Here is a 26,782-nt window from a genome sequence, read left to right as displayed (position 1 = left end):
ATTTAATTACAGTAGCGGTTCGTTTTTCAGCAGCGAGGTGCGGCGGCGCTGCCGGGACAGCTCCTCCCCTCACGGCCCGGGCCCGGCCCCCGCGAGGCGGCGGGCCCCGCCCCCTCCCCAAGCCCCGCCCGCCAGCGGCACGGCGGAAGGGGTCGGAGGTCACCGCGGGAAGGCGGGGAGGTGGCCCCAGTCACGTGACGGTGCCAATATGGCGGCGCCGTGGCGGTGGCGCGGTGGCGGCCGCTGAGGGAGGTGCGTCTCTTCCGGATGAGGGGGCCGCGGCGCGGCCGCAGGCTCTGAGCGCCGGCCCCGGCGAGCCCCTCCTGCCCCGCGGCGGGGCCGCCCCGCCATGCAGCCCCCGGCCCGCGAGCAGGACGCCCGCACCAAGAGCATGTTTGTGTCGCGGGCCCTGGAGAAGATCCTGGCGGAGAAGGAGGCGAAGCGGCCCCCGCACGGACAGCTGCGGAGAGCCTGCCAGGTGGCGCTGGGTGAGTCCGCCCGGCGCGGCCGGGCCCGCGGCACTCCCCCGCCGCTGCCGGGCGCCGGGCTGGGAGCCGCGACCCCTCCCCGGCCCGGGGGGGTGACGGAGGGCACTGCTGGCGGCGTGGGGGAAGGAATCCCTGCTCGCCCGGTCCGGCGGGGGCGGGAGGCGGCGTTACCGTCCCCCCGCTCCGGGTGGTGTTCTCTGCCACGTCGGATCCCCGGCGGGGTGCGAGAGAGTCCCGGGCCCCCGGGTGCGAGGTTGCCGGCTGGGGCGTCGGCCGAGCTCGGGACTTTGGAGTGGGGGGAAAGGTCTCTCTCTAATACGAGACGTGCAAATACGAGGGGCAAACCGCCAGATACCTGTTTTATTAAGTTCTGGTCTCTGTATGAAACGAGGGATTCAGGCTTGTCACTTTAGAACCAATTTTGAGAAAATGAACTAAGAACTTTTAAACTAGGAAACAGCCAGTTTAGGGCCCTCGACTTGCGGAGTCTCAAATCTTCCAGGGCTAGTACTCTTCTGACATCTCCAACTCGTGGCTGGATGGGCTAAAAACTGTTAGCAGTGTAGCCAAATACACACAATGTCTGTGGTGTCTTGCGGAACTGAAAGTACTTTTTGTGAAGTTGGTGGACTGGTCCTGAAATCTCCTGCAAGTACAGACTGATGATAGATCTCTGTGTTAAAGTTCTGAAAACATACGGTGTGTCATGAAGGGGGAAAACATAGGCTGGGTAAAGCAGTATAGCTCTTACAGTTGGAGTTCTCTATGGCCTTTCTTAATTTGCAAGAGTAACATTTCTCTTACAGTTTTGGTTGCTTTGCACCAATGTTTTTCCTTTAATTTGGGAACACTTACTTTATCCAGAACGGAAGAAAAGGCAGGTTGAGTATGTAAGGAAACTGGGCAGATGCAAGTTCTGTCCAATGCACTGTGAAAGCAAGCTTGAAAAATAGCTGTCACTTTTATCTTCCTTCCCACAATCCTTATCTTCAAGAAATTTGTAGGAGCTAACTGTAGTGATAGTATATCCAGAGAAAGGTAACCAGGTAGAAGGGTATTTTTTATTATTATTTGAGGTTGACGTTGTGAGCAATAGTATAACACGTGTGCCCCAGCAGTTAGAGACTACTTTCCTACTTACTTCCTTTTCCTGATTTCTTCCCCAGCACGCACCCAACCCACTGACAGGACTGGGAACCTGTTTTGCTGCTATGTAAATATATTTAGAGGGTGAGAAAGGGAACTTTTTTGAAAGATTACTAGTGAAGGTCTTTATGTTTGCTGACACATCAAAGATTGCGATTTTGGGAGAGGGGTATTGTGCAATAGCCACCTATTAGCATTTGCATGTTGGATTAGAACTATTCTATGCATACATATTTTAAGGTACAGTACATTTGAGGGTAGTTAATGCCTGTGACGATGGACGCTTTTTTGCTAATCTTTCTTGGAAAAAGAAGTCCATGTGCTTCCCTGGGCTAAAGCAGAGGTCGGCATGAATAGATAACCTTCTGTTGCCTAACTGTCCTGCCCTAGCAGGGCCTTGATTACTGTACTAAAGGATCTCTATTATATTTGGTGAATGTTGTTGCATCATTTTAAGTTGCCAACATGAATGTGGTTTCTTTTATTTACACATGTTTTTTTTTTCCCCAAACTTTATTCTGTTTAGGTTAAGCTCTTTTTTACTCAGATGAAAAAATCAGGTTTATTTACATATACTTAAGTTTAATTAAGCTTATACTTTATATTAACTGAGACTGTGACTTCAGTTTCAAAAGTGTTAGCTTAATTATCAAGCCCTGTGCAATAGTAAACATGCTAGGAAACGTGGGAAGAACATTACTTGCAGTCTGAGGAATTCAGGCCAAACTTTGTAATCTATACAAACTGTTATGGATGAAAGAAGCTTCAGTGTTTTGAATAATAATAAAAAAAAGTCCAGTTAACTCTGAGTAAAATTAATTCAGTTTGAGAAATGTAAAGTTAACTTCATGAAACTGGTAACTGTGTCAGCTGTTGTCTTCTTTTTTTCTTTTCTCTGTGACATACTTCAAATAATCCCTTTCTGCCTCTTACTAAATTCCATTTGCAGTGCAGTCTTATTTATACAATGGTCTTTTTAATGGAGTCTTGAGATATTGTACCATTTATAAACTAGTCAACACAGGCACGGGTCACGTGTAAATGATATCTGCTCTTGGTACTAGGGAAATCTATGATGCATCTTTTATCTAAATAGAGAGGAACTGGTGTATCCTACAACTACCTAATATAAATTAACCTGCAACTATTTCTACAATTTCTGCTGTAGTGTTACTGCAGTAGTGTTTCTGTTAATTACATGTGCTTTAAATTTTTTGTTTGGTGAGACAGAGAAATGTATTTCTAACTGTGGGAATGATGCTCTTGTTTTCTTTTACATGAGTTCTTTATTGTTTTGAATGTGTTCAACTCCTGAGAACTTAAGTAAATTACTACTGAAAATTGCTGTCATTCTTGTGTACGAAATATAGGTATTCTTTCATTCTAATTTTAATCTGTTCTAATCATAGAATCGTAGAATAGTTTGGGTTGGAAGGGACCTCTAAAGGTCATCTAGTCCATTCTTCCTTACATCTAGTCTAAATCTACCCCCCTTTAGTTTGAAGCCATTCCCCCTTGTCCTGTCACAACAGGCTCAGCTAAAAAGTCTGCTGCCATCTTTTTCATAAACCTCCTTTAAGTATTGAAAGGCTGCAATAAGGTCTCCCCGAAGCCTTCTCTCCTCTAGGCTGAACAACCCCAACTCTCTCAGCCTTCCTTCATAGGAGAGCTGTTCCATCCCCCTGATCACTTTCATGGCCCTTTTCTGGACCTGCTCCAACAGGTCCGTGTCTGTCTTATGCTGAGGGCTCCAGAGTTGGACGCAGTACTCCGGGGGGGGTCTCACCAGAGCGGAGTAGAGGGGCAGTCACCTCCCTCGACCTGCTGGCCACGCTGCTTTTGATGCAGCCCAGGATACGATTGGCCTTCTGGGCTGCGAGCGCACATTGTTGGCAACTAATCATTTTAATCGTTCTAATTTTAAACTGTTCTTACCCTTTTTTCTCTTCCTTTCTGAGTAATATACCTTTCACTGGACTAATACTGTGCAGTTTTGGACTGCAAAATATCTTCATGACTTTGTAGAAATGAGAAGTAAACAGGCTCAAATAGGACGTAAACACAAGAAGTGTGGAAGAAAAGGAACAAAATCAGTTCTCAGTGGTGTGTTTTTGGGTTTGGTGGTTTTTTTTTTTCCTCTGTCCACCTCTTCCTTTGAAATATACAGTGTTAATTTTGAGTAAGCAGAGCTTGAATAGATTCCTTCATTCAGTCTTTTGCTTCATCAGTAGGTGTAATGGTTGTATCCTGTACTCTTAGTGCCAGTAAGCCCCAGGAGAGATTGGGAGAAATGGTGGTTTTTAAACAGAGAAGCTGTTCTGCTCTGCTTTAGAAAACTGTGTTTTCAAGAAAACTTGTTTTCAACAGACAGCCAGTGTATTGTATAAAAATAGTTGCTTAATAAGCATTTACATGGAGCTCTAGGTACACATGGTTCTTAGTAAATCTACTGAAATAATCTCTGTCCTGAAAAATTTACAGTGGAACACAGACGGTATGTATCACAGCAGTTCATATTGGTCTAATGCTATACTTGTGCACTTGGATTTCTCATATAAACTATTACTCTTGCCCTATTAGGACTGTTTTTAATGGCATACTGTGCAGCAAACCTGGTTATGTGACCTTCTTTGATTGCCTAGGCACCTCCACGTACATATCTTTGAGGCTTTGTAAACAGAATTTGTTTAGTTAGCTTGTTAATGAGTTTAAAAAAAAAAATCTCTTAAACCATGCCTTCACTTAAGAATCTAGTTGTATGTTTAGGAAGTGTCTGGGTATAAATGACGGATGTCTAAAAGAAGTTTGCGTTTCTTAGTTTAGTAGCCTCTTGGCTAGCATGTTTTGAGAACGCTGGGGCAAAGAGGAGATAGTCTTGCTTCATTATGGCAGCGTTTTCTAAAGGGTTCTCTGTAGATCGATAGAATCAATAAATGCGGGGTGTTGGTTTTTTTGATTTAAGTTTAAAGCAGCCTGGAATTAGGCAATGCAGTAGACTTTACTGGGCTGGGGGAGGGAAGCTTTTGCTGCTGCTCCATGTGTTTGTATTGGCATTGCTGTCTGGTGTTCTGACAAGCTATGGAAAGACATTGCTCGTGTCCTTGGGCTAACACAAGCTATGCCATTTTCTGCACAGGAACTAGTTTGCTTCCACTGAGACAAACTTGGCTGTATATTAACATAGGATGCAGGCAGGCAATTATTTCCTCCACTTTAATACATAGCTTTCAATACAAGCAGACTTAAACCATCCATCTAATATAGAACAGTAGTTGCTCTCAGCATGAGCTTCATCCTGCTTTTATTATGGCCAGAAGCTCTGGAAGAAATTGCTGCAAGGCCTTGCTTGTTATTCCGGTTGTGTTGCCTGATAGGAATGCTGAAAGGCTTGCGTTGAGTGGGCAGCACACGTAGTGCCCAGAGTTGAAGATGTCTCTGAATGAAGTGGATGCAATGTATGCCGATACATTCTGGCCTTGAAAGTACCAGGCAGCTCTAGTACCGAAAGCACCAAGTGAGGGGTCAGTGTTGTGCTGTGATGACCAGACATTGACCAAAATTCAGACTGTGTTCTGTAGCTGTGGAAGGGAATTGAGCTGTGCCTCTTAATCCTGTGACTGGAGGAGGAGAGTGACAGTGGCAGTATGTTTCTGGAAGCTGGCTGTGCCTGGTCGGGGCTTGGCAAGCTGTTCATGGCAACAGACTTCAATTAGGTAACAATTTCTGTTTCACTCACTTTTGGTGGTCAGACCACCAAATGAGCGCTTCAGATATGGAGATTTCCAAACTATTTTGATGCAATCAGTAGCAGAGGCGTGCCTGTAACTTGCTTTTGTCCTTTCATTTATTCTTTTCTGCCAGCATTATTTATTAAAATACTGTTGTGGTGCAGATGTTTTTATATGGCTTTAGAAAAGCCTTTATATAATAAAATTGTGGGGAACTTGGTCAGGCCTTGGTTAGATTTATTTATTTTAAATTTATGGAGTATTTCTGAGAGTGAAATTGTCGTTGCTCTAATATGGGATGCTATTCTTACATTAGATCTTGCATGGGAAAAATATGTAACTATCAGTAAAGATGGACATGATCATGCATCCTTAAGGCTAAAATCTTTATGAAGTTTCGTTTCAAAACTTTTTTTGCTGTGCTGCTTTGCTAACAAACAGTATGGGGGAAAGTGATCTCTCTGAAAGAAAGAGAAATTATTTCAGTAGGATGTAGAGATTCAGAAAAAAATAGCATTACTTGGTTACACACTAAATATGGAAGTGAGCACTTCTGTAGCTGAGAATAACATATCCCAACAATGAAACTTTTTTTCTTGTAAGGTATTAAATTTTACAAAATAACCTCTTTATTTTCTTGGGTGGACTCATTGCTATAATATTCTTACTGTAGTTTGAAATTTTTTTTAACAAACAGTTTTTAGGTGAGGAATTTTTATTTTGGACTCCCCGCTCCAAGGGATCCCCCAACAAGCCCTCCCTGTCCACCTCCCACAAAATAGTATGACGGAAAGAAGATGGTATGTATGACATTCAGTTTTCCTTCTGCCAGCAGCTGGGTGCAATGGGAAGAAGGGTGCCAAAATTGAACTAGACAAACTGAGACAAGTTTTGAGTAATAGGCTAGCCAGACTAGTGGGCATTGAACAGGTTTCAGTTTCAACTCAGATCACAAAAGTTAGGCTTGTCCACAACTTCTGAAGTGGCAGCTGCTCAGGAGGAGTGGGAATTGGGTAAGTGTGCAAACAAGGAAGCACCTAAAGAAAACTCACATTCACTGAGCTAAATGTATCAAATATGGATTTTCTTTTTTATTGTATCTCTGATGATAGTCACTTTATTGATCTGTCAATGGGGAAAAAAATTTGCAGCAACCCTTTTATATGTAAAATAGCTTTCTATTTCATGTGCTATAGAAATACCTGTGAGGTATTCAAAAGGTGTCTAGTCTGACTTGACCAAAACATTATCAAATCAAGGAAGCCTTTTTTTTAAATGAGACAAATTTTAATTTTTAGTGCAAGGAGGACCACTTGGCTAACTTGGACAGTCTTTCTGCTTTGTAAAAATAAACTTAGTTCAGAGTGTGTTGAGTATTCCCAATCATTAAAAAAACCCTGTAAAGCCTAGTTCTACAGGGTGTCTGAAATACAGCATTAACTGTGTTATAGCTGACCACCCTGGCATCCTGCTGTACTTGGGATTCTGGCTATAGCTAAAATATGCCTTTCTCTGCCAAGACCTGGAGGCAGGACTAAGCGTTCTGAACATGTAAAGCTGCCCAGAAAACTCTGTTTTAAGCAGCCAGTTCTGTAGGTGACAGGAATACAGTGCTCTAATAATAAGACGGATTAAATAGGGACACAATAAATTGGTGGGTCCTTTAGCGTATGTTGTTCTCGGTAGCTCTGTGGATCATAATGTGGTGTTAAAGATGGAGAAATTAATAAAATCAAGAGGACTGAATTCAAATTTTGCTGAATTGAACTGACTAGCCATCTTGTTGATAAACCAACTAGACACCGGAATGAAGAAAACAGTGATCCAAGAAGTGGTGCTGTGTTAGGATTTACGTTGTCTGTCTGTTTGGCATGGGAAACCTTGGTTATTTCTTATCAACAGTCTCCGTTCTGTTGACTCCCCTTATCAGTTAAAGCCTGAAGTATTAGGAGATGACGACGCTGGGTTTGCACTGTAGCAGAGCTGCAAAGTTACTTCTAATTCTGAAATCCCAGTCACTGGGGCTATGCGCTTGGCTCAGCTTGTTGCCTTGCTGCTGGCTTGTGCAATACCGGTGAGTGAAAATTCTCTCTCCTTTAAAACTACCAGGCATGGTTGTTTGCATGATGGACCTGATTAGAAAATGGTGGGCTTCTGAACAGAGCCATGACATATTGTGGGCCTGTGACTCTTCAATTTTGATGTGGTCTATTCTTCTGTTGACTGTAGGGTGGATAATGTTCCTTCAGTTCTTGTTACACCATTTATTGCTAATGGATGTCAGACTGCTTCTTACTTGACTGCTGACTGTGTTGGCATTAATGAGAGAGTATGGCAGACAGAATAACAAGTCCCAGTCCTGTATGTAGCTTATCACTCACAGCTTGTAGTTGTACAGTTTTCCTCCATGTTTTGCTTCCGTTTTCTCTATAAAATAGGGGTAGTAATGTTACAAAATAGGCATACTCTGCAAGGATTAATTCTTGTAACAGTCATTGAACAATAGGACAGTGCAAAAACTGTAATATTTGTTTGTTGCAGTCCTTGTTCATTAGTAGGTTTTGTGTATTGATGCTTCTGAGACAGAAGAAATTATTGAGGTTCACGAACAGCACTGAAATCATCTGAACTCTGAACATCTAATCCCAAACAATGGTGCCTCTCTGGAGTTGTGGAGAACAAGTATTGAGTGAATGATCCATTTCTGGTAACTTCGCAATTGAAACAAGTTTTGTGGGCATGATAATTTGCAGGCAGGTGAGATAGGGTGGGATGGACAGGATTCCACGTGGTATTACAAATGATTGTAGCTGTGTAGCCTTACTGTGTGTGCTATTTTTGATATTTTTTTGTCAGCGTTCACAGTATGTGCTTATGCTGTGTCTGGTTGTTGTGCTTTAACCTCAGCAGGCAACAGAGCACCGCACAGCTGCTCGCTCACTCTCCCCGCCACCACCCCACTGGTGGGATGGGGGAGAGAATCGGAAGAGTAAAAGTGAGAAAACTTGTGGGTTGAAATAAAAACAGTTTAATAATTGAAATAAAATAAAATACTACTACTAATAACAACAATAATAATAAAAAAATATACAAAGCAAGTGATGCACAGTGCAATTGCTCACCACCTGCCGACTGATGCCCAGCCAGTCCCCGAGCAGCGGCCCCCCTGGCCAGCTTTCCCCAGTTTATGTACTGAGCATGATGGCACATGGTATGGAATAGCCCTTTGGCCAGTTGGGGTCAGCTGTCCTGGCTGTGCCCCCTCCCAGCTTCTTGTGCACCTCCTTGCTGGCAGAGCATGGGAAGCTGAAAAGTCCTTGACTAGTGTAAGCACTGCTTAGCAACAACTAAAACATCGGTGCGTTATCAACATTATTCTCATCCTAAATGCAAAACACAGCACTATGCCAGCTACTAGGAAGAAAATAAACTCTATCCCAGCTGAAACCAGGACACTGGTGTAGTGCAGTTCTGGTCTGTATTGTGCATCATGATGATAACATTAGAAATCCTCAAAAAGCCATGCTAGGATCTTTGGGATTTGCTGCTGTATACAATGGAAATGAGAGAGAAACTTTTTTCCCTGTATTTAATTTTATGAAAAGCTCCCTAGAAGTGTAATTTAAAAAAAAAAAATAAAGCTCTGCTGGCAAAATGACAGCATGCGTTTAAGATTTCTTATCTCTGGGAGTTTGTTTGTTCAGCTGATGTCATATTGTGATGTTTAACAAAAGCAGGCTAACCAGCATTGTAGTTAACAGGAAGGTCTGATGCATTGAACTAATGGTTTATGCAGTGGCTTAAACACTTCTGCAGACCTGAGCTCTCTCTGATGTAGACTTGCTCTTGAATAAAAATTGCATACTATACCTGTATTTTCTAAAGATACCTTTTGTTAAGAATGTTTGGAAAAATTAGCTTTTTCATGTAGAAGTTGAGAGGTATGCCTTCCAATAAACAGTGTAACTGTCTACAGTCTATGAAGCTGAAGATGTCACAGCAAAGGAATAGCAAATACTGAAGTGTGGCACTTCTGGTTTGAAACAGCTTTGCTTTATTACATTTTCCTTATTTGTGTTATTGATAATGATAAGGTATGTTGGGTGTTGTTTTGAATTTTTTTTTCTTTCTTCCAGATGAAATAAAAACGGAGCTGGAAAAGCAAAGGTAAATCATTAATTGCTGTAAACTATGCCAGAAAACAGCAAGTGGAATAATTTGATAGTGGAAATGTAAGAGTGTATATACATTATGGCAGTGAGTTTGTGAATACCCAGTCACATACCTCTCTGCCAAAAACATGATATGGCCCATGTGTTCCAATTACACAATGTTTGTGGTTATGGGTACTCAAGCCATAACTGCCTCTGAGTTTCACTATGAAGAAATTGCAAAACTTCTAAAAGGTGCTAGCTTTTCACTTCCTTTTACTGGGCTTAATATAGCCTGATGGGAAATCATAAAGAGTAGTAGGTATCCTCTGTTTGATAGTTTATGCTCTTAACTACCTAGATCAAGAATACCAATTTAAATATTACTTAAATCCAAATTTTAAAACACTTTTCCAGCACTGTGCTATGATTTAAAATGAGCCCCCAAATGTGTTTCTCTCTGCTTAGTATTCCTCATATGGGCACTGTTTAATTCAGAATAACTTTGATATATTTATCATGAAGCTGTGTAGGAGTTGCCCAGTATTTCAGGTAGTGCAACAGTGTTGGAGTGTAGTGAGGGAAGAGTTAAGTTGACGAAAGGCGAAAAAGATCAGATGCAATATAAGTAAATGTAAAGTGGTTTTTTTTGTGTGATTTTTAAAGAAAATTGAACTTTCTTTAAGAAAGTATGTGAGAGAAACTTGCATTATATTTGTATGTACCATTCAGCTTTAAATTTAGAAAAGGAGAAAGCATAGTTTGCTGTGATATACATGTTTAGAAAAATTAATAACTCTTCTTATCTGACCTAGAGAAGGCACTGCTGCTCCACCAAAAGCAAACTTCATTGAAGCAGATAAATATTTCCTTCCGTTTGAACTGGCCTGCCAGTCAAAGTCTCCACGCATTGTCAGTACTTCACTGGATTGTTTACAGGTAAGTGTTCTGTTTAAACTTGGACAGAGTGAAATGGAGAAACGTGCAGTTACAAAAATCTTGTGTGCTGTTGGCATTCCTAGAGTGAAGAAGTAATACTGTCCTGAGAACATACAGCTGTGCAGATACCCACTATGGCTACCTAGATGCACATACTGTGCAAAATAGGTTATCATCAGACTTGGCTGAAAGTGTGTCTTGTCAAAGTCAGAAATGTGTGTGTGGTTTTATAGTGAAGCAAGCCTTTACTGAAGCTCATGAATGCTTACATTATTCAGTAAAGATGTTTCACCTGTGGTGCTCTAAAAGGAGTATGTACCATGGTGTTTCTTGTAGTGCTGACATGATGGGAGGTCAGACTCTGGAATCCTTCTGCCTTGTTCGTCCTTAGATTCTTACAGAAAAAACAAATGCAACTTAATCTCAACTAACTATTTGGGCAGAACCTTTCTGTTGTGAATAGATCCAAAGATTGATGTTAAAAACCTTTGTCTGGTTATGGTAGGAAGAAATGATTTGGGTGGAAAAAGCTTGTGTATCACTTACACATCTAGACAAAACAGATATAGTGAACAGTCCAAGTATTTGGTAGCCAGACTATTGATAGTGTTAAATTTTTGTGTTAAAACTGGTTGTGAGGTATGCTGTCTAAAACCCCCTTTTTATGCTGTACTTAACTGTATTTTACGTAACAATATATGGTTGTCTAACCTGCATTCTTTCTACCTAGAAACTCATTGCATATGGACATATCACTGGCAATGCTCCAGACAGTGGAGCTCCTGGAAAAAGACTGATTGACCGAATAGTTGAAACCATTTGCAATTGCTTTCAGGGTCCTCAAACAGATGAAGGAGTACAACTGCAGATAATTAAGGTATTTTATTTGGTTCATTTTGGTGCAGTATTAATTTTGCTTTCTTTGACTTTGATTTTGTAACTGGAAAAAATTAATGCAAAGTACTATTTAGGGCCCAGTTTCTCCATTTCTTACACTGTTAGATGTGTCATTGAATTTAGGGAGGCTGTCACCAGGTCAGAATTGGTATGTGAAATGTATTTCCTCTTGGTGAAGCAGAACATAAGGGAATACTTTATAAATGTTTGTCCTTCTTTCTGGGATGAGCCATGGCCTGGATACTTCATCTTGCAGACAGCTCGATGTTCATCTTCTAGGCTAGTAATGCCCACATTCATTAGGCCGCATCAGCCTTCAACTGAAGGCGCTGTAACTGTGATGCAGTATCATGGCCTGCTGCTCTAGCCTGTCTGCTCTTATGTCCATTTTTCCAGAGATCTGCAGTATATGTTAAGGCATAGTAGCACCAGTGGTGTGTGTTCTGGTTATGAAATCTACTTGGGTTAACGTAGCTGAGGCTGGAAGTTGGTGAACCATTTAGTAATCTAATTTGATGGCAGTGTAGACCAATTGGCCCTTTCATAGAAATGAAGCTATAGAATATAATAACTGCTTCGTTTGGAGGCGGAATATCTCCCTTAGTGGAAAACTAGTTGTGATAAAACACTTTAACAGCTCAGGAGAGAACAGAGATGTGTGGAAGTTCTGTTACTTTCTTTAATTTGAAAGGTCGTTTCAGAGAACTAGAAGTTCCTTATAACATCTTATAAACAGATATGTGTTTCATAACAAATCCACTGATTATTGTGGAAGACCTGCATGAAGTGTATTGCTGCCTACTTGCTTAGATTTCATTTTTTACTGTGTTATGGACTTTTTCAGGCTCTTCTCACTGCAGTAACGTCTCCGTATATAGAAATTCATGAAGGAACAATTCTTCAGACTGTTAGAACCTGTTACAACATCTATCTGGCCAGTAAAAATCTTATTAATCAGACAACTGCCAAAGCTACCCTTACGCAGATGTTAAATGTCATTTTTACACGGATGGAAAATCAAGCTGTATGTAACTATTACTTTTGCTCATATCAAATGTTTAGGCTTGACACATGAACAGGAAACTTTTTTATTATTACTTTTAATGGGTCTGTCATTGTAATTGGATATTTATTGACTTGTAATTTAAAAAAACTGTCAAATCCTGTAGTGAAGCATACTGACTAATTAAAAATAAAATGAAGCTTATTGCTGATAACAAGGTTTCAGACTGTAGTTACTGCCAAATGGCTTTGTATAAACAAATGATGGGATGCTTTTAAAATAAGCTTGAAATGCATCTTTTTAATTTGTCTGGCCAAGTGGTTATATTTTTCACTGTTTCTTTCTTGTTAACATGTGAATTCACAAAGGAACATCAGTCATCATAGACATCTGTTTTCCCTTATCATGTTTTGTGCCTAGATTAACTTTTTCATATTGGTTTTTCAAGATACAAGAATCCAGAGAAGTAGAAAAAACAAATCAGCAAAAATCCCAGTCTCCTGCAATTCAAGTGGTGACCAGGTCTCCGAAGATTGGTCAGTTAAAGCACAGCTATCAGGACGGCAAAACCACTGCTCCTGTAAGTGTGGAATTAACGAACGGTGAGCCTGAGAGGGCAGAAAACAGAGACATGAAGTTGGAGCAGGATCTGACTCTTCCAGCATCAGGTGAACAAGACTAGGTTGTGTCTGTTGCTTTCAGTTACAGTGTTTCTATTGGAAAATGCTTTTTTAGGCTGTTTTGGGGAGAAGTGACTGGGGTTATTGGCTCACATCATGCTTGGATTTTCTCAGTAGTTACTCAGAATATACAGGCCATCCTTAGCTTCTGTCTGCAACTTTATAACTGTTGAAGAAAGGCTCACGTTTTCCCTAGAATTCTCGGGAATTCCCTAGAATTCTTAGTAAAACTATATATAGTTTATGTATATAGAATTATAATGGGATTTGACTTGATTAGGTTGATAAAGGGGAAGGAAAGGAAGAGAATAATCATGGGACGTGACAGAATCACTTTGAGGTAGTTGAAGTCCTGTGGTAAAAATAATGTGTATTATGCTTATGATAAGGTCTTCATATACTGTATCCAAATTAGGAACGTAGGATATTCCAAAACTAGAAGTTTGAACAGTTGATAAATACAAATGACAAAATCACTGCATGAAAAATATCAGTGCTTTGATTTAAACAATGGAAATAACATCAATGAGTATTTTTGTGTGACTTCTTGGAAATGGCTTTAGAGGAGAACTACTAAAGAAAATCATGACTTCTAATCCTTCTGCCTCTGTCGTGTTTCTCCTTTTTATCTTCCTAAACTAAGTACTAAATTCAAAATTATCTCTGTGTGTTTCGTTAGAGGAAACAACTGATGGAGGAAAGGAAATGGTTAAAGGCATCTTGGAAGATGTGGTCAAGTCAGCTGTGAAAGGTAGCAAAATCTTCTGAAGTAAAATAAATGCATGTGTATCGCCAAACTTTCATTCTTGTGACTATAAAAGTGTGGAAGTTGTTGGTTTTTTTTTTTTTGTTACTAAGTATCTTCTCAACAACACCTACTAAGGCCGTAAGAACAGTTTTTTATTGTCTTGCAATATTCTTCTTTTGCTGGTAGCTGAGAAACTTTCTAGTTAACCAGTGCCGCTTCTGTCCCACTTGGCTGTAGAGTCATGGGATCCCATCCCATCACAAAGTCATGGGATAAAAAAGCTCAATGGGTGATTTTAATCAGTTTTCCTTTTTCCCCTTTAGTGGCTGAAGAAAAGCAGGTAACAGAAACAGTTAAGGCTCTACCTGCATCAGAGACTGCAGATATTACTCTTTCTGGCTCTAGTAATGAAAATGTACAAACAAACGGGATTCCAGATGACGGGCAATCTGTTTCCTCCACTGATAATCTGGTAAATAACTTCACTGGATGCTAATGTATATTTAGGAAAGGAGAAATGTTTTTATCATGCCAACTAAAACAGTGGGATTTTGGGGAGGGAAGGGACAGAAGCTTTAATGTATGTGTTCTGCTCAGGTTCGAAAAGGAAGCAGTAACTGCAATTTAAGTAGACATTGTAAAACAGCTGTTCTAAAATTGATTATGTTAGTTGTATTTTAATACAGGGTGGGGGCAGAGGGGAAGAGTCAGTCAACATGTGTGAAAAGATCCAGATCATTTGTAGTCCTGTCTAGGTTTAGTTTAAATTTTGCCAAATGTACCATTTTCTTAATCTGTAGCTAATTCTCAGAGGCGCTGTGGAATCTTCCTAATTGCTCTGCTACTTTGTCTCACTGAGGATCTAATGTTGTGTTTCTTGCTCTCAAGGAAACAGATGTATGTGGACATCAAACTGCTGCCAAATTTTCCCATGTTCTACAAAAGGATGCCTTCCTTGTGTTCAGGTCATTGTGCAAGCTCTCCATGAAACCACTCGGTGATGGACCACCAGATCCCAAGTAATGAGACTGTATTTATTACACTGTCCTCTTCAGGTAGCTTTTGGAGACAGTTAAGTAGCTGCTGTATAGTAAAGCAGGTATTCAAAATTCACCTGTCAGGCCCTTGTTTCAGTTAGCTTGGTGAATCTAGGATTGAAACTTGCTTCAAATTATTAAAAATTTAATACTTGAGGGTTTTTTTTGTGTAATGGGTTTATTCTTATCAATTGAAGTGGCCTTGACTGTAGTATTTGTGAAGCTTTTGATGGAGTGGGGGAATGCTTCTTAGTAGCACTGAGTTGCATCTATTGTCCTAGTCGAAGATGTTAATACTCCTGCAAAATCTCCAAATTAAGATGGTAGATATTGTCCAAAATCACTTGCAGGCTGTCTTCCACCCCTCCTACCCCTCACATTGAAATGAATTAAAATAGCAGTCACTTCTTGATGTGGAAGAAATGCTACAGTGCTCATGTTGAATAGAAGTATGTATTCAGAAATACAATAAAAATATATTTAATGTTGAATTTTTTCTAGATCCCATGAATTGCGTTCTAAGATAGTGTCTCTCCAGCTTCTTCTCTCAGTACTGCAGAATGCTGGTCCAGTTTTCAGGACACATGAAATGTTCATCAATGCAATCAAGCAATATCTTTGTGTAGCGCTATCTAAAAATGGAGTCTCTTCTGTTCCTGATGTATTTGAGCTCTCTCTTGCCATCTTTCTCACGCTGCTTTCAAATTTTAAGACCCATTTAAAAATGCAGATTGAGGTGAGAGACTTTTTATCTATCATTTGTATGACGCTCTAGTTCTCAAATAAAAATACTGCTATGATAAAAAGACAGCTGGAACTTAGAAGTTAATGTCTTAGTTTTGTTTGCTTACTAAACTAGTATATTACTACTGTATTCAAATTCTAATATGCATGAGATGATACTCTCTTTAAGAGAAATTACTGAATAGAAATGAATTTGTAGATTTGACATGGTTCTAATAAGTTTCAGATCAGCAAGTCCTTTACCTCATTTATTTTGCAGGTGTTCTTCAAAGAGATCTTCCTGAATATTCTAGAGACTTCTTCAAGCTCCTTTGAACACAAATGGATGGTGATTCAGACTTTAACTAGAATTTGTGCAGGTATTTCCATTGTTGTGAAAAGCAGTCACTTCCTGTGGCAGCTGATGAAAAGTATTTTGAAGACAAATGCCGCATATAATGTTTAAGTATAAAAAATTGAATTTGATCCCATAGTGCTTGGGTTAAATGTCTGGATTCATCCCCACTGCCTGTTCCAACTGGCCAATTCCTTTTAAAAATGCTGTTAGACTGAATCCTAATACTTGCACTTTCTTTTATTTTCAAGATGCCCAGTGTGTAGTGGATATTTATGTTAACTATGACTGTGATTTAAACGCTGCTAATATATTTGAACGCCTTGTAAATGATTTGTCCAAAATCGCACAGGGACGAAGTGGGCATGAGTTGGGAATGACACCTTTACAGGTAAGAAAAACAGCTTTGAAGATAAAGTACTATTTTTTTCATAAATGGTGCTCTATTTTTTTCATAAATGATGCTATCTCTGCATTGTTATTGATACTTCCAGTGGTTTGTGTTGTCTGTAACCTACTGATGTTACTTACTTTTTATTAGTTAGCTCATTTGCAATTGGGTGCTGAAGCAGTATGATTAATTTACTTGATGATTTTGCTGCATATTTGTATTGTGACACTAGGCTTGTTCTGGGCTCTTTTGTTGGTCTGCCATGGGAGAGAGAATCAAATGAGCCTTCTTCTGCCTTGCTCAAATGACTTTCCTTCTGGGGCTTATGAACCAGCAGTACCTTCATCTTGTGTTTGTTTTGTACAAACTTCTTATGCCATATCTCCACCACAAGTATTTTATTTTTAAAACTATACTTTCCCAGTCCTTAGAGGGAGGGTGGAGTACAGACTGCTTTCAGCAAGAGCAGATATTTCTGACATTGGCCTTGCCTATAGCACTGTTTTTCTAGCCCAGCCTAATGGCTTTCAGGGCTGAAGTGAACTTGGTGCCAGTGTTGGTTTCGGAACTGAATGCACCTCACACCCTTGATTAGAATTGTATCAATGCTTGCTTGATTTTTATTTTATTTTTTTTCCCCGTGGTCCTTTGACCAGAAAATGGAAGTAAAAACCAGGAGATCTTTGTTTCAGATTTTGAATAGAACTCTTTACTGTACAGCTAAGATAGCAAGACACTTGTCTTGCTTGTGGAGAGATCTGACACTATAGAGGCTTCTGGATGGTCATAATCATTCATATAACAAAGGGGCTGCATTTAGGATTTGGTGTTTATTGCCCCTTGGTTGTACTCACCAGTTGTCAATAGACCATCTGCTTAAAGCAGCTGGAATGTGTTCTGGTGTCAGTCTGGTTATGGTTACTTTTGGCCTGGATGTATCCAACCTAAATAGTCAAGGGGCAAAAACTTTGTATAACCGATAGATTTCCCCCTAACTGACAAACTTTAAGATTTGAATGGTGTGATGTAATGCCTTCTAAAAACTTGTGGATATAGATATATTGGTTCGGGGTTTTGGTGTCTTTTTTATTGAGTTTTTTTGTTCATTTTTTAGGAACTAAGCCTGAGGAAAAAAGGACTTGAATGTTTGGTTTCTATTTTAAAATGTATGGTAGAATGGAGCAAAGACCTTTATGTGAACCCCAATCATCAGGCTAGCTTGGGTAAGATTGTTTCCTTATGGAGAGACTAATTTGTTTAATAAGTTTGTCCTTGTGTTTATTCAGTGTTTAGAAGCTATTCAGAAGTGTGGATGCTAGGTTTTTACATAACTATTTGTTCATACGAATGAAGTATTTTACAAACAATTGTTAATGCTGTTGCAGTAACTGACTCTCCAAGTGTCTGGTTCAAATAAGAGCTTTAGCCAGGCCATTGTCTACACTATAAAAGCTGGCTTACGTAGATCAAGACATGTGACAAATCTTGTAGTTACTAAGTTGAAGTGCAAGAATGTCTCCATAACTGTGGCTGCTCTTCTGCCTTTTGTTGGATTATTTTAGAATTGCATCAATATAGTATCTTCACGTAGTATAGACTGCAAAAAGTATATGTGGTAAAATAAGAATATTGAGTAATGAATTTCTACTAAAAAGTTTTATAACTATAAGCTTTTTGACTGAACAGGATAACTTAAGTCTTGCCCTGTTTATAAATAGGTTCATATAAACCATCTGAACAGGAAATGGCTGAAGGTAAATGCCTTGAGAGTGGAGGGAGACGAAGTAGTGTCAGTTCCTTGGACTCCACTGTGTCATCAGGAGTTGGAAGTGTTGGTACCCAGACTGCTGTCCCAGATGATCCTGAGCAATTTGAAGTCATCAAGCAACAAAAGGAAATAATTGAACATGGGATAGAACTGTAAGTCCAGTATGACAGGAAAATAAAAGTTCACTAGTTAAAAAACAAACCTATGTGTACAACCATATTGTTTCTTATGGTCTTACACAGTCATACCTGTAGGGACACTTACAAATTGATCCTAATGCTGAAGACTCTTGCCTGCTGTTGTCAAAAGCTAATACTGGAGGCTATGGTAGTTAAAAGGAATTCAGTAAAATCTTGGGTGGAGTAGAGGGTGGTTTCACAGCTTTCCTTTGTGCTGGTTCAGCCGCACAAGAGAGGAAAGTGTGTGTGTACCTATGGAGAAATTGATTTGAGCAGGTAGGCTTAATGTTGTCTTACAGCTCTTACACCATTTGTTGTCTTTTATTGAAATAGAGTTTGGAGAATTAAATCATTGTCCAGCTATGCTTTACTTCTTTTTCATTAATTTGGAGACCTTTATGTCTGTAAATGCTATAAAAAGATCTTGAACAGCAACATTTTTAACATTTCGTGGAAATTCTCTAATTTTTAATATTTCAGAAGGGTCAGTTTTTAAGTGAGTTTTCCAGCAATAACTTTTAAGCTTATCGGCAACTGAATGTACCTTATGAGATGTAGCCTATGGTGTGATGTAGTTAATATATTTGTTGCGTATTCATTGACTTTGTTCTAAGGAGAAAAAAAGACATAGAGCTACAGCACAGAATCTTTGGTTTAGAAGGGCTCTGTAAAACTGTTAAAAAAAAAAAAAATTTTATAGCTGTCATATTTTTCAATCGTATGCCTCAATTTCCCCATGTTTTTGACTGAATAGGTTCAATAAAAAACCAAAGAGAGGAATACAATATCTACAGGAGCAGGGAATGCTTGGCACTACAGCAGAGGACATTGCACAGTTTTTGCACCAAGAAGAACGCCTCTGTTCTGTAAGACTACATACGACATAAGATAATTAATACTCTTGCCCCTATCATCTTCTCCCCTGTCTTCTGATGTCTGTATGCACTCTCTCTTTAGTTCATATTTCATTAATAGATAACTGAAAGTGTAAGGGTTCTAACGAAGGTACTTAATACCAGTGCTACTTTCTATTTACTTGCTGTCCCAGGCTTTTTAGTAAAGTAGCTGTGTTCACAATAAAGTGCTGAAGGGATTCCCCATAAATGGGAACATGCATTTTATCTGTACCCGCATTAGCGGTATCTTGCCAGTAAAGGACTATGATGTACTGCAGTGGCAAAGCATTCTCTACTGTATGTGAAACTGGGTACAGTTCAGCTTTCCTTGGCTCTACAGTAATGCAGATCTTGCCTTGGGAAGTGAGGGAAGCAAGAATATGCAGACTAAAGCCATTTCTAATGACACTGGTTTCTTGTCATCCCTCTAACGGTTGCTCTGCCCGCTCAGTGAAGTGTATCAGTCTTACAAAACTGACAGCTGTGCAATTCTTGTACTATAAACTCTCTTGCAAAGCTGGCAGTTGGATTACACAGTAGTAACTGTCTCTTGTGTTTTTAGACTCAAGTAGGGGACTTCCTTGGGGAAAGCAACAAGTTTAACAAGGAAGTGATGTATGCCTATGTAGACCAGCTTGATTTCTGTGGAAAAGACTTTGTCTCTGCTCTACGTATATTTCTGGAAGGTTTTCGTCTACCAGGTGAAGCTCAGAAGATTGACAGATTAATGGAGAAGTTTGCTGCTAGATATATTGAATGCAACCAACGGTAATTCAAAACCTTTGTATTGGATAAGTGCCTGAAGAATGGCTGTATTGTTTGTGGCCCTTAGGGGCCAGGTGCAACTCACACTCATGTATCAGGTCAGGAATGTCTACAGGCTTGAGTGAGGAGCAGATCTTGTTCCTGGTATTGGTGCTGAACCTCTTCAGCAGCTAGGCAAAACGGAAACTTTGGTTCGAAAGTATACTGATGCTGGCATTTTATTAAATCCCAAATACTTGCTAGAAGGAATTATTGGAAGAGGGAAGCCTTAAGTATGTTAAATTGTCTCTGTCTTAGCTGTTCTGTTTTTAAACAAATGTAGATCAGTCAAGCGTAAACAACAGTAATAAGCAGTAGCAACTGCTAAAATTAAAAATACATGGCAAAAATAGCTAATAAGATGTTACACGTTTTTGCTTGCCCGTTAGATGTTGAACAAAATGTACATATGTTAGTTGACATCAAGTAGGCAGTGTTGCTATTGTTTCTAATGTAATAAACTAGCATTGAAGTTTAGCTATGTGTCCAGGCTTAATTGGCTCCCATTCCTTAGTCCAGTTGGTGCATCACTGGACTGGTTTTGTATAATTCTTTATGAAACCCTGGGAGTCAAAAATAAGCTGTTCTTTAGCTTTTGTAGGATTATCCAAAGGAGGATAATATATAATCTTTTGGGAATGTACTTGAAAATTCCAGTCATAGCTAGTTTTCAACACTATGAAGAAGATGCTTTTATATTTTTTTTTTCCCTTTTTATTTGCATTTTAAAACACTTGGGGCTTCATGCGTTTCTAAAGACTAATTTTAGGCTCTGTTAGCTCTTTGGTTGCTGGGTATTTTTCTTGCATGTAGAAATAGAGCTAATGGATTGAGGAACTAGGGCTCTAAAAACCTGTTTTGTTTTTTTCCTCTCTTAGGCAAACACTATTTGCTAGTGCTGACACTGCCTATGTTTTGGCATACTCTATTATAATGCTGACCACAGACTTGCACAGTCCACAGGTAGAAATTAAAAAGCAAACTTGTAGAAGTTCAAATTTTCCTGGAACTTGCATTCAAAATCTGACATCCAACTTCCATTCTTTTTTACAGGTAAAAAATAAAATGACAAAGGAGCAATACATTAAAATGAATCGAGGAATCAATGACAGTAAAGACCTGCCAGTAGAGTATTTATCCACAATCTATGAAGAAATAGAAGGAAAGAAGATTGCAATGAAAGAGACAAAAGAATACGCAATTACAACCAAGTGTAGTAAACCAAGTAAGAAGGAACTAGAAACTGGAAAGACCACAGTGCTCCTGAACTATTGCAGTAACTTTCAGGATGGCATAGTGGAGTTCAGATCTCTTTTTTGATAACATCTCTGTGCAATACATAAATTACATCTAGAATAGCTAATACAGATACTTGGAATGAAACTGGCTCAGTTATTACTTTAATACTGCTACTTCTGTGATGGAAACATAGCTGTTTAAGTGCATCTGGCACCGTTGCAAAGAGGCACTAGAAACTAGATTTGGTTTGGGGTTTTCTGTGTTGTTGTGTTTTTTTTTTTTTTAAATAGAAGTGTGAGGAGAAAATGATAGAATAACTGAAGGCGGCACTTTGAGTTAACTTCTTGTTTTTACAGGCTAGACAACAGGTGGGGTTTTGTTTTGGGTTGGCTTTTTTTGTCTGCCTGTCAGTAGCATGTCATAGTTCAGAGGCTGGTAAGTGCCACAGTCCTTGTGATAATGTTTGAAAAAGAGAGAGATCAGAAAGTTTGTCATGATCTGTAGTCACCTATCCTCATCTAGACCAAATGAGGACTTCTGTGTGTAGTGTACACTAGAATCCAGTATCCCCAGCTGTACTCTGCTTTTACTCAGAATAGCTGGTATTAATTTAAATTAGTGAATTCTGAATCTTCAGCATAGTGGTTTTTTCAGTGTTTTCTATGCTGTTTGCAGGTTTCCTGGGTCAAAATAGGAACGAAATTAACTTGCTTGAAAATTGAAGTTGCAACCTTTAGTATAAGGATAAAGAAACACGAAGTTATTAATTTATTTGTCAAGTTGGTGAGGGCTAGTTTTGTTTTGAGGATGTCAGCCTAAGAAGATGAAGGATTTTCCATCCATTTTTACAGGCAGAGTGACTTAACAGAGTATGCCTCTCTGACTTCCAATTATTAGGTCATAATATGTAGCTATAAAAAAGGGCTGAATTAGTTATTTTGTATAGAATAAAGTCTTAAGTTGGGGGGTGGGTTTTAGTGCTGGAGTTCCCTGCTTGCAAACTATGACAGCCTCCTGAATTCTAACATTCTGGAAGACTTTTATCTTTAGATTTCATTTGCAATACCTTTTATTTAACATTTTGTGATGCTCAACGCAAAGACATGGAATATGCTCTTATAAAAAAGAAACCAGTGCAACTGTTGTGTTCCCCTTAGGTGTAGCTAATGAGAAGCAGCGGAGGTTGTTGTACAACTTGGAGATGGAACAAATGGCTAAAACAGCTAAAGCCCTCATGGAGGCCGTAAGCCATGCAAAGGCTTCTTTTACTAGTGCCACTCATCTGGATCATGTCAGACCCATGTTCAAAGTGAGTGTGAAGTTCTCCTTGTCTCTTCATTGCTAAGAGTTTTAAGCATGGAAAAAAGTGGAAAATTACTCTGAAGAGTTAGGTAATGCAACAGATGGACTCCTTGCATATATTTGGTTTCAGTTACCTAGTGTTTTGGGCTAAAATCCTAATAGACTTCTGAACTTAGCTTCTTCCTTTTTTTAGCTTGTATGGACTCCATTGCTGGCAGCTTACAGTGTTGGCTTGCAGAACTGTGATGACACAGAAGTTGCATCCCTTTGTTTGGAAGGAATACGATGTGCAATTAGAATAGCCTGTATCTTTGGAATGCAGGTTTGTATAAGACTTAGCATGGGTCTTGCTAAGGGCAGTGTAGGCTCTGGGAGGGAGATGAAGAATTACAGACAACTTATGCATAGAAAATGAAGTGTCTCATCTACTTTCTTGAAATGGTAAAATAAAATATTACCATCTCGTTTTAGTTTGTTTTAAGATCTTGATATCGTCAAGCTTTTCTTCAGCTCTGCTTTCCTTTTATTGCTGAATCTTCTAATAAGAGCGTTTGCTAACTTGCAAACTTCCAGCTCTCCTTCAGCTGGAAAGTGCTCTAATAGTGTCAATTATACATAGAAGAAAAATTGTGTAGGCATGCTGGACAAGTAGCTTTCTGTAGCTCTTCAAGGGACTTAATTACGATGCTTGTTTCTCTGTCTTGTAGCTTGAACGAGATGCTTATGTACAGGCCCTTGCTCGTTTTTCCTTGTTGACTGCCAGTTCCAGTATTACAGAAATGAAACAGAAGAACATAGATACCATTAAGACACTTATTACTGTCACTCACACAGATGGCAACTATCTTGGGAACTCTTGGCATGAGGTAAAAACTTGATTAGTTTAAATAGTGCAACTGTGTTGTCCTCTGAAAACTTGCAGGATTTTGTTCTTCTACTACTTTCAGTCTTTAGTAACTGCATTAGCTGCCAGCATGTGTCAGAAACCTGTTTAAAATGTGGATGCAAGTGCATTATTTTGTTGGTGGTTTTTTTATATATGTGTGTGTATGTATGTATATAAAATAATGCACTGCATTTTTTTGGCAGACCCTATAGACACTGTGTGACCAGTATTGTAATTTTTGTAGGTGCTTTTGATATGGAATTAAAACCATATTAAGATCTTATTTGACTTCAGGGAATTCTGTACAGAAACCATTGCATTCTTGTTCATGTAAACAAAAATATTCTAGTTCACAGGTCCAGACTTGTCTGTGCAGTGTTTGGCAACACTTATACCATGATCACATGAAAAATTAAGGCTATCGGGATCATATGTATTTTCTTAAAGCATATTTTGCAGGAGCTCTTTAATCAGATTTAAATCTGTGCTGTCCCTTTGCATTCCTGCTGCATTACGTTCTCTGGCAATAGTCTTTGGCTACGTGATAATATGAGCCAAAAGGTTCTCTAGCTGACAAATTACTTGGACCCGGCTTACAGCATACCCTCACAAATGCTTGTGCCAGTCCAAGGGATGTTGCAGTGGGGGAGTAAGAAAGAAGAGAGTGTCAATTTTGTGCTGATGGCAAGGCACAATTCTGGCATTTTCACTGTCTATGTTGGAACATCGTTACTCAAAGTGGTAGCTGCAATAATTCAGTCTTTTCATCTCTCTGGGACAATGAACTCTCTAGAAGATCAGCTCAAGTTGTTTATAGTTTTGAAGGTTGATGCTGTGAGAAGTAATAAAAAGGTTTCCTCTAGTAGTTAGAGATCCAAGTTAGATTTTTGGGTACTGTTTATTTTTTCTCATATTGGAATGATTCGTGGCAGCTGGTGATCTTGAATGAATCACTCAACTTTATTTCCAGTTGTATTGGTAATGTTTCAGCTACATCAAAACCGTTACCATTGTCAAAGTTGTTTTAAAGGTTAGAGAACCTGGGAAGGCTATAAATATTAAATATAAATATGTTAGGAATAAAAAGATAATGGTGTCCAGAAACACAATGTTTAAATATCTTTTGGTTTTAGATCTTGAAATGTATTAGCCAGCTGGAACTAGCACAACTTATAGGAACTGGAGTGAAAACTCGGTATTTATCTGGCTCTGGGCGTGAAAGGGAAGGAAGCATTAAAGGCTATGCATCTGGAGGGGAAGAGTTTATGGGCCTGGGATTAGGTAAGGTTAATAATTTTGGACTTCACATATAAGTGAAATATGATGGCTAAGAAAGCTGTGTTGTAAGATATTAAAATATATTTACTTGCTTCCAGAGGAAGCTATATTGGATTAATGAAACTTAAAAATTGAACTGTATATTTCAAGATGTATTAGTAATTACCAAATATGTTCTAACTTCGTAATTGGGTTAAGCTATTTAACAGAACTCCTCCAGATTTATTTGCTGGAACATGTTACCAAAACTTTTGCCATACTTACTAAGTCATGGTTTTGTTACCAGTATTATCAGTTCTTTGTTTTTACGCTCTGTTTTTAATAGTAAAAACATAAGCCATTTATCTTTAGGAACTAACAGATGTTTCAATGATTGATAATTGGTTTTCCAAAGGAATTTCTTATCTCTGCATGTTGGGCTTGCTGTTCCAGTTCCTATTGTTCCTGCATTATGTGTAGGAAACAAACCTTAGATTTTAAGCTGTAAATTAGAGAGGGACAAGGCAAGTTGCCTTAATCTTTGGAAAACCATCAGGGAAACCTTTTAATTTGAAAATACTCTGGAGTTGATGGTATACACGACGATGATGCTGAATATAACAGAACTGTGCCCAGCATTAACTACTTGTATCTGATTTAGAGTTAATATTTTTAAATAATATTGTATCATTTCCAGCTTTTATTAACAGCATTACATCATCTTAACTTAATAAACGTGATGGTCAAAACACAGTGCCCTAAGGGAGGGGAAAAAAACATACTTCAACTGGATGTTTGATTTTGTAATAATCTGGCACAGATCTGGCAAAGGCACCATCTGCTCCATGTAAATTACAAGCTAATTGGAAGCAGTAGTCACTTGTCTTTGTCTACTTGTATAAAGTTGGGGTTAATATAAAGTCACAATTTCATGATGTTAAATACTGGGTTTTAATGGCTTTTATTGCAGGTAACCTCATTGGAAGTGGAGCTGATAAACGGCATATGGCGAGCATTCAAGAGTCCGTGGGAGAGACCAGTTCACAGAGTGTAGTGGTAGCAGTAGACAGGTACTGAGAATATAATCTTTCTGGGGAAAATGTGAGTTGAAGTTCCTGACCATCCTCACTTTATTTGCAGACTCTGACAGGGACTTTTGCTCTTGAAGCCTATTTCTCTTGTGAGAAAGATGCTGATACTTAGGTGCTTTCTCTGGACCCAATAAGTGTATCTCTTTAGGCACGTAATATTTGCAAAAGAAAGACTGTCATTAAATAGCGGTATAACTAATGTAGTGCATTGTGAGAAGGGGTGCTGTGTGTATGCATGTGTTTTTACACCTTTTCTTTGGAATAAGCCAGCAAAGACCAGAATTAGGTTGGTATTACAGTACTTGGCTATTTTTGTTTTACAAGTCTGTCTGATAATTGTCTCTAACTTGTGTGTGTGTATTCTGTGTATTTGGGTTTCTTTTTTTTCTCTTTTTCATTGATTTAGCCTGAACAGGACAGGTATCCAAAATTAATAAATGCCCTTGGTCTATTAAATCATGCAATTTTCTTTGGTCTTGTGAACTTCAGTATTTCAGCATTTCTTTAGTTGCTGTTTGTCAGCTCTTTATTCATTAGTCACTGCATTCTTGTCCAAATCATTATCTTCCTCATCTGTCCTTCTAAAGTGTTGTCTGAAGAGATGCTTCTATCATAAGCCATGTGTTGGAAGGGGACTTTTTTATAATTATTCAAACTATTGGGCAAGCCGGTAGAATCATACATTCAGACTTGTGGTATTTATTGTAACATAAATGTGGCTATTACCATATCAAAGTCTAAAAGATTTGGGAACATTCTCCACTTATCAGTGTTCTGTATGAACCACGACCAGTGGTCTGAAGTCCTGTCAAGACTCTGAACAACTGAAGGGGAAGAAGGGACAATGGTGCATCCATAGTCTTTCTGTTATCTGTTTTGACGGCCACAACTTAGTGTATTCTTGAACTGTGTAAAGATCAAGCAGGTGGCTGGCATGCAGTAAAGTCTTGCAGCAAAGCTTTCTTAATGTCTTTTTATTCACCCTATGAAGTTTAACATGCTGTCACCCAAATGAGTGTTCCAGCACTCCTTGCCCTGGATAAAAATGTGAGCCTGTGCCCTGCAGTGGGCACA

General features: G+C 39.1%; 1 protein-coding gene across 1 annotated transcript in view; it reads left to right on the top strand.

The window, feature by feature from the left end:
* Nucleotides 1-267: 267 nt before the first annotated feature.
* ARFGEF2 (ARF guanine nucleotide exchange factor 2) overlaps nucleotides 268-26,782 on the top strand; it is a 38,850-nt gene continuing 12,335 nt past the window's right edge. Inside the window, exons 1-23 of the mRNA XM_076351630.1 lie at nucleotides 268-488; nucleotides 9,499-9,529; nucleotides 10,329-10,452; nucleotides 11,183-11,329; nucleotides 12,194-12,373; nucleotides 12,801-13,020; nucleotides 13,712-13,783; nucleotides 14,104-14,252; nucleotides 14,669-14,799; nucleotides 15,319-15,553; nucleotides 15,821-15,920; nucleotides 16,147-16,286; nucleotides 17,401-17,509; nucleotides 18,005-18,206; nucleotides 18,988-19,099; nucleotides 19,692-19,897; nucleotides 20,812-20,896; nucleotides 20,987-21,158; nucleotides 22,330-22,481; nucleotides 22,668-22,796; nucleotides 23,182-23,340; nucleotides 24,494-24,641; nucleotides 25,588-25,687. Of these exons, the coding sequence (XP_076207745.1) occupies nucleotides 350-488; nucleotides 9,499-9,529; nucleotides 10,329-10,452; nucleotides 11,183-11,329; nucleotides 12,194-12,373; nucleotides 12,801-13,020; nucleotides 13,712-13,783; nucleotides 14,104-14,252; nucleotides 14,669-14,799; nucleotides 15,319-15,553; nucleotides 15,821-15,920; nucleotides 16,147-16,286; nucleotides 17,401-17,509; nucleotides 18,005-18,206; nucleotides 18,988-19,099; nucleotides 19,692-19,897; nucleotides 20,812-20,896; nucleotides 20,987-21,158; nucleotides 22,330-22,481; nucleotides 22,668-22,796; nucleotides 23,182-23,340; nucleotides 24,494-24,641; nucleotides 25,588-25,687 (3,242 nt within the window). The 5' untranslated portion in view covers nucleotides 268-349. The remainder of the gene's footprint in view (nucleotides 489-9,498; nucleotides 9,530-10,328; nucleotides 10,453-11,182; nucleotides 11,330-12,193; nucleotides 12,374-12,800; nucleotides 13,021-13,711; nucleotides 13,784-14,103; nucleotides 14,253-14,668; nucleotides 14,800-15,318; nucleotides 15,554-15,820; nucleotides 15,921-16,146; nucleotides 16,287-17,400; nucleotides 17,510-18,004; nucleotides 18,207-18,987; nucleotides 19,100-19,691; nucleotides 19,898-20,811; nucleotides 20,897-20,986; nucleotides 21,159-22,329; nucleotides 22,482-22,667; nucleotides 22,797-23,181; nucleotides 23,341-24,493; nucleotides 24,642-25,587; nucleotides 25,688-26,782) is intronic.

Source organism: Aptenodytes patagonicus, chromosome 14 (assembly GCF_965638725.1).
Source record: "Aptenodytes patagonicus chromosome 14, bAptPat1.pri.cur, whole genome shotgun sequence".
In the NCBI taxonomy this organism is placed as follows: domain Eukaryota; kingdom Metazoa; phylum Chordata; class Aves; order Sphenisciformes; family Spheniscidae; genus Aptenodytes; species Aptenodytes patagonicus.
This window is presented reverse-complemented; position numbering and strand designations above follow the sequence as displayed.